At 32.0% G+C, this 8,216-nt stretch overlaps 1 protein-coding gene across 1 annotated transcript; it reads left to right on the plus strand.

The window, feature by feature from the left end:
- Positions 1-2,930: 2,930 nt before the first annotated feature.
- Positions 2,931-7,937, plus strand: LOC115964535 (protein SAR DEFICIENT 1-like). Its single transcript, XM_031083831.1, has 7 exons — positions 2,931-3,764; positions 3,933-4,008; positions 4,634-5,177; positions 6,634-6,794; positions 6,876-7,061; positions 7,180-7,276; positions 7,486-7,937. Exons 1-7 carry the CDS (start codon positions 3,676-3,678, stop codon positions 7,731-7,733), a joined length of 1,401 nt encoding a protein of 466 aa, XP_030939691.1. The 5' UTR covers positions 2,931-3,675; the 3' UTR covers positions 7,734-7,937.
- The last annotated feature ends 279 nt before the right edge of the window (positions 7,938-8,216 follow it).

Raw genomic sequence — 8,216 nt, forward strand, 5'->3', positions numbered from 1 at the left:
AAGACTCTAACCATCCATTGTTGGTATAATGGATCTTCGTGTGGAGTTTCATCATCAATTTTATTTCTCGAAAATATATTTGGACATTGCTATGATTTATTAATGATGTTTAATTGGAAAAACTTTTAAGATGGAAGTAATATGATTTTTAAAAAGGATGTATTTGGCGTGATCAAGTTTAATAGATATTAGGTTTGATACTTTTGATAGAAGGAAGATAGGCATTGTTGAGTAAGGTTTGCTGAGGGATAATAACTAGTTGCAGTAGAACTAGATAGTAGAAGAGGAAGCCATGTCAAGATCTTGGATGCTTATTATGATAGAAAGTGAATTATGCAAATAGGCTTGAAGTAGAAACTGATAACTCCAAACAAAGAAAGATGAGAAACGAAAAACACTATATTGGGTAGAAATGGAGAAATAGTTTATTTCACTAAGAAGAATGAGACACAATGCAACAAGTTGCATTATAACTGATACGCCTGACCAAAATGGTAATCATCCATGCAATGCAAGATAGGGACGACCTTACTAAAATCGTCCAGAGAGGGAAGGTCGTCGCTCAAAGACCTGAACACTCGTTCCCACTCTTCGCGGAACGGTTACGAGACATTAATCAACCTTCAGACCGTTGGGAATGGCAGCTCATCATTAACACCCAGCAAGGACGTTACAAGGCTAGATTAAAGCCTCCATCAAGACTCCACCAACGGCTAGAAGAAATGACCTGCAAGCACACATATATAAAGACTGAACCCCAAAAGGGGTGGGGTAAGAAAACACTCTAGCATACTACTCTCATTGTTCTCCTTTGTCAATCTTTCTGACTTTGGCATCGGAGACCTTTTTGCAGGCACAACACCGGCGAACTACTTTCTTTCGTTCGTCCACGGATTGCAGAGGATTGATTTGGCGAGGAACGGCTTCCATCTGGACGATCATAATCAACTGACGATCAATTCATCATCAATAACTTATGTATTTATAATGGCCTACATTTATCATACACATGCTAAAGTGGTTGTAACTGATAATAATAGAAGGATGTAACTACATAACAGAATATAAACTAATAATGCAACTAACCAATAACAAATAGTAGTTACATAACCAAGTAATGAAATCCATATTTATTAGCAAAAAAAAGAAAGAAAGTGAAATCCATATTTTTCAACATCATTATTATAATATAAAATTAACCAATTAGAACTATTTTTTAAGAATAAAATAATCGAAATTAACCAAACAAATTTTGATTAAATTACGTTTGATGTTTCTAAATAGTTTATGGTTTACTTGTGTTGTATAATTATATTTTCTATAAATTTTTCTGTACATAGTATGGAATAATGATTAGTTATTATTATTATCATCACATAAAACATTCTTTTAATATCATCTGTATGGATGAGATACGTAATGGTCAATGGGATGACCCTCTTTTTAAATCTAAAAAATCTCTCTACATTAACTACACAAAGGTTCTTTATTTTTATTTATATAATTAATTTTATTCCTTTTCATCATTTTTTGTTGATAGGTCATCTTTTTTCTTTGTACTACACATGTACTTTTAAATTTATTTTGTGACGGTTGAGAAAACATAGTATTAATTAATTGTAAATGATAAAGTGGTATCAATGGTGTTCTATATGAAAATCAAAAAACTTATTATTCCAAATGTTGTGAAAAATATTACATCAGTTGCATTATTCATAGGGAATTATTAGTGGAATAGTAGAGTCCATAAAGCAAGTTGCATTCCTAGGTTTACTTTAAAAAGAAAAAAAACAGTTGTGTGATTTGGTATTACAATTCTAGTAATGATAAATAAAATAGAGTACAAGTTAAAAAAAACTTTGCGTGACCACTGTAACTTCGCGTGACCACTGTACACCCTTGATATGATGGTTACTTCATAAGTATAAGTGTTTGTGGGGTATGAGGGGCAAGGGTTCAGGTTCAAGTCTCTAGAAGGAAGTTTCACACATATATACACTTAGATTATACAAGAGTAGAATTTCTATCTTGTATAACCAAAAAAAAAAAAAAACTTCGTGTGTTTAATTTTAAGCAATATTATACAACTCAATATCTTTTTATTGAAAGTAAATTTTGACAAAATTCACCATTAGATTACATTATTTTCGTACATTTTTTATGCTTGCAAAATTTCAAAACAATTAAGGGTCACTAACTTTTTGATCAATCAAATGTGTAAAGTTCAAGTTTTTATAATTTAAAATTATGCATCAAAGATGAGTTTATAGATTAAATAGTAAACAAAGTTTGATTGACATGAAATTTGGCATGCATGTTAAGAACATAAAGAACATGTAATCTAACGGTGAGATTTTCAATTTATTACTTCAATAAAAAGTTATTAAGTAGTATAACATTATTTAAAGTTACATCGGAGAATAATTCAATATTAACAAAGAAGGAGATGTTTTGATTCATCTCTATCTTCTAGAAAAAAAATCTAAAATAAAAAAGGAAGTGACGATGAGAGGATAATCATAACCCAATAATGAGGTTAGAATAATGCTACATGCTCAAAAAAATTGATAAGCTTTTCACATTTAATTGTTAAGCTAGCAAACTTTTGCTAATTCTTTTATGGATCCACATTTGACATTACATTTTTATTTATTGCTAACAATTTTTTCATATCAACAAGTGACAATTTTTTTTTCTATGTATATGAAGTATAAAATTTCCGATAATAGTGTAAGAGAAATGTTAACGAATACTCAAAGGGCTTTTATTAGTAAACCATTTTAGAAAGCTTTTTTATTTTTATGAAAAAATAGAAAAAAAATTAATAATTTGACAATTTTTTCAATTTCTCATAAAAGTGGTATAATTTTTTTTAAAAAAAATTTTTATTAATAATTGTTCTAAGAGCATGAGTTAATATGATTCATAGAGTAATTTTTAGGTACTTTTAAAGTATGGAGGATGATACACATTTCTCTTAGATTCATAATAATAAAATCAACTCATTAAAAGTCTACTATAAATATGAGAGAAAAAAACTCCATTTGTTCCGAGTACCTTAGAATTTTCCTAGAAAATAATGATACGAGCAACAAAAATTTCACCGGCAGGAACGAGACATAAAGAGTTGGTTGGTAGAGTTTTGGGACCCAACTCTTGATCGAGGGTGTCCCTACCATGGAATATCTAATCAGATCCTTCCGAGAAATGAAGTACTTTGACCATATTATGGATCTATTGGTTCGATCAGTTTAAGTGTTACATACCCTTTAATCTAAGCCGTCTGATTTTTATACATTCATTGGTCCACATTCCACAAAACCAAAAGCTTTTAGAGAGAGAAAGAGAGAGACATGTTGACTTCATAAAGGAAAGGGAAGTTGACGTCAAAGTCCTTACATCAGCCTAGGTCATCGCGTTTCTCCTTACCCAGCTGTTTCCTCTATCATTCCAAGAAACTTCTTTTTTATTATTTGTTTATTTCTAATTCCATTTTTGCTCTAAACCTTTTAGATATATATATACAAGCTATACATGTTGTCTTCCCTAACCCTCCAATTCCTACCTCCAACATCTCTCTCTTTTTGATTCTTGAAATTGAACCTTTTTTTACAACCTCCAACATTTCTCTTATCTCTTTCACTCTGATTCTTGGATTTAAATTTGGAGAAAAAAATGGCGGCCAAAAGATATTTTAATGCATCTGAATCAAATGAAGATCAGCCACCGGAGAAAAAGATGAAATCTAGACCTTCTTTTGCTTCGTAAGTGTTTAGACTTAGAGTTTTATGTTTTTTTTTTTTTTTTTAATATAGTTTCTTTATTGATTCTTAGAAGTTTCATTCTTGTTTTTGTTTAGAAGATGCTTTCTTAAATTGCACTAGGTATATATTAGAGTTTAGCTTCTTATTTCATCTTCTCGATCTTGACAGAGTTATTGGAGAAGTGGTTATGGTGAATTCACTACAGAATCTTTTCTCAGCATTGGAACCTTTGCTTAGAAGAGTGGTATGTTATGCTTATCTATTATTATCCTAATATATAAATCATCCTTATATATACACTTACATATGCTCCACAATAACGAGTTTATGTATGTGTACATATGATTAATCATGGATGTTCCAGTCCATGAGGCCAACAGGTGCAACTTGAATGAGATGGATGGTGGATCATAAGTTGGAAACTTAATATGTTGGCCGTAATTAAAGTATTAGAAAGTAATTTATGTATTCTTAAGTAAGTGGATGTGTTCTAGTTGTTTATTCATTGTTGAAGTGAACAAGCAACTTGGTGTATTATAAACTATAAACCCTTTTACCATTTTCCTATCAAAAAAAAAAAAAAAAAAAAAGAAAAAGAAAAAGAAAAAAACTATAAACCCTAATCAATATGTTGTATTGAATATGGTGCTCAACTTGGTGTATTATTCACTATTCTTGAACTACAATGATATAGTACTCTTTTCTCTTGTATAAATTGCTTAATATCACTATGATTTTAATTAATGAGACTTAACATTCATATGAGAATAAGGTATATATATACCATGTCAGTGTAAGTATTGAATTTTACAAATCAAATTTAGTTCTTTTTGTGTAATTATTTATGAAAATTCACTTGATGTTCTTAGGTGAAGGAAGAGGTGGAGCATGTTCTAGGACGCAGCACACGCTCCTTGCTAAGGTCCCCTTCATTGCGAATTCAAGCTCTAGAGCCATCAAGCTTGAAACTAAAGTTCAGTAACAAGCTTTCACTCCCCATATTCACCGGAAGCAAGATTGGAAGTTTTGACAACAATCCACTTCAAATATTTGTGGTAGACAATGCTAATCCAAATGTTCCAAGAATTCTCCCTCAACCAATCAAGATTGAAATTGTTGTTGTTGATGGAGACTTCCCTCAGGGGGATAGGGAAACTTGGACTAGTGAAGAATTCAACAACAACATTGTGAAGGAGAGAACCGGAAGGCGGCCATTGCTTACCGGAGAGTTAAATGTCACCATGAGGGATGGTTTTGCACCAATTGGAGATATAGAATTTACTGACAATTCAAGCTGGATTCGAAGCCGAAAATTTAGGGTTGGCGTAAGAGTGGTTCCAGGAAGCAATGGAGATGTTAGAATTTGTGAAGCCATGACTGAACCTTTTGTTGTCAAAGATCATCGTGGAGAATGTAAGTATCTAGCTTATAGTAATGACCTATAAATGATAAAATCCATAGTATAATTAAATTTTTTATTTTCATTAAAATTGATTAGAGTTTAGTATATAGTATAAGTCTAAGTGGCAAAATTATTTAGTATATTTCAAAAGGGATAATAAAATATTCATCACAATAATGACCTTAGTATAATTGCAAAAATATTCATAAAAAAAATAGTATAATTGCAAAAATATTTACCTTACCTTACCTATTAGAGCTTGAGCACTACATCAACTTGTTTGATTTATCATTATTATTTTCATGAACTTGTTGTACACATAAAATTTATTCATTTTATTTAATTAAGGTAGATACCAATCATAGAGACACAAATGAAAAGGGAGGGAGGGAGGGGGGGAGGAATCTGGGTCATGAGTCAAACCCATAGTGATGATCAAACCACCACCAAACCTATTAATTTGGTCCAATACTGAGAATATTGCTGACCCTTTTTTGTTGTATGTACTGACTCTTCCAAAGCGTTATAGGAGATGGAGACATTTTCCATTAATAGACATTTAAACCATATTTCACTACTTTATGTTTTGTGTGTGATAGCCTTGTTAGTCTTATGATTTCATTCATTTGCTTTATTGAAGTGGCCGGTGTTATCAAGGCCCACACTTGGAAAAAAGATAGACAACTTTTTTTTCTTCCTTTCACACACACACACACACACATAAGTTTAGAATCGCAATATTTTTTTTTTTTCATAACTTTTTGTATGACTCGTTGTAATTAATATAATAATAATAGTAATATTAGTGTTAGATTTAATTAAAATAATATTGCTTCAATTACAATAAATTATATCAAAAGTTCTAGAAAAAAAATCATGTTTATCTTGCACTTGATTGTGAATTTCCATTTCACTCTCTCTCACCAACCCAAATGAAATACTTTTAAGTCAGCAAACAGCTAATAGTTTTTCTCTACTAGTAAAATATAATTTGGGAAAAGATAACATATGGTCCCAACTGCAAGTTGGGACATTTGAGCCACTTATTCAAAACCCCACATGTGGATCCCTACCATCTAATTTGTGGTTTGTCTTTTTTGTTTCTCTAATTTTATTTTTATTTTTCTTCTAATTTTATTTTTTTCTACGCGTTTTGCCGGCCGTGGACTTGGTCAATGGATTCATAGACTTTTTGTCCATCAGATTGCAGCAAATCTTATCTTATATTCACATGAGACCCACCAAAATTTTTTACCCTCATTAAATTGTCTCTCTTTTTGATTAAGTAAAAAAAAAAAAATTTTGTTTTATAAAATTAGAGTGGTGAATTTTGAATTTTTTAATACTTTTCTTCATTTTTATCAAAACAATTTTTGAGTACGTCAAAGCATAAAAGCACCCAAAAAAAAAAAAAGAACAAAGAAAAAAGAAATACATTTACTGATTAAATTCTACTCTCTTATAAAGTGTACAAAAAGCATCATCCACCAATGTTGGATGACGATGTTTGGCGCCTAGAGAAGATCGGAAAAGATGGAGCTTTCCATAACAAGTTGAAATCTGAGGGCATAAAAACTGTACAAGACTTCTTGAAGTTGTCTATTGTGAACCCTCAATTACTTCGGAAGGTATATATTCAATTTTTCATTTCAAGTTCATCACAATATATCTTCCAGCTTCCAAATAATTAGAAATAATTTTGCAAACAGATTTTAGGTGTCGGAATGTCTGACAAAATGTGGGAAGCCACGATAAAGCATGCTAGGACTTGCGTTTTGGGCAACAAACAGTACGTTTTCCGGGGAAATAATCATTTGGTCATGTTAAATCCAATATGCCAAGTTGTGAAGGCTGTGATTGATGGCCATGATAGGGACCTAAGCAGTATTGATAGGGTATGACTACAATTTGCTAACCCTTTTCTTTTATAGTAAACATATATTTTTGTGCAAAAATTGTAAGTAATAAATATTTGTGTTTCACTAATGTGGGTGCTGTTTTTGGCATTTCCAGACCTACATTGAGAGATTAGTGAGGGAAGCATATGTGAACTGGAGTTCCTTAGAAGAGGTGGATGCAAGTTTGAATGAGACTGCCTTACTAACACAAGGTAGTTATAAATTATTTTTGCAAAGTTATGTAGCGTGTGCAACGATTGGATTTGGTGCTCATGTGCATTAGACCCATCAAACATTTGAGATATGTCTGCATCTCAACGGATTTAGTGCACAAGAGTATTGGATCCAAGCCGGTTCAATGCAGTTTATCTAAACATAATTATTGTGTTTGACATTAGTAACATGTACTTGAAAATTATAGGGGAAATGATGGAGCAATATCCCAATCATCAACTGACGATGGTGAAGCCATTTCAGCAACATGGATACATTGTTGATAGAGCTATTGATATGGGGTACGAATTGAATAGTGATCAGGCTGGATGCATTGACTTGACATATGTAAGCATGCCCAGTAGTAATATTGGAATCAACTATACCATTACAGAGTCATCATCGGACGGTGAATTAACACCTTCAGCTCCAAGGTCATTCCTCAGTGGGAATTGAAGGTGAATCATTGTCAGGTGTATATAGGCAATGCAGCCAATGCCACCCAAGGAGTTAGTGTTAGGGCATTAGTGCTGAAAATTTACGTGGTTTGAAAGTGCTTTTTTTTTTTTTTTTTAAGAAAAAATAATTATGTGCAGTTTGGGTTATTAAATTCATAATCAATGTAACAGATTGATTGCAAAGAAAGCAATTTCACAATTATATTGGGTCCCATTTCATATTTTCAAATTTCTTATTAACTTTGTTTCAAGCCCATTGGAATGTGGTGGCCATGGACCGTGGGTTTCTTTGTGTCAGCTTATAAGGCCCGCCCAGCAGAACTTTCAAGGTCAGTCCAGATTTGGGCCGAGCTAGTCTCTTTTAAAGTAAAAAAAAGGAGGAGATGCTACTAAAGTAATGGGCTTGGGTTCGACTTAGTTTTTTAAATAGTAATACTATCATTGCTCCCCGAGTGTTGGAATAGTGGTTTGTTATTATTAA

This window comes from Quercus lobata, chromosome 10 (genome assembly GCF_001633185.2).
Source record: "Quercus lobata isolate SW786 chromosome 10, ValleyOak3.0 Primary Assembly, whole genome shotgun sequence".
Classification (NCBI taxonomy): domain Eukaryota; kingdom Viridiplantae; phylum Streptophyta; class Magnoliopsida; order Fagales; family Fagaceae; genus Quercus; species Quercus lobata.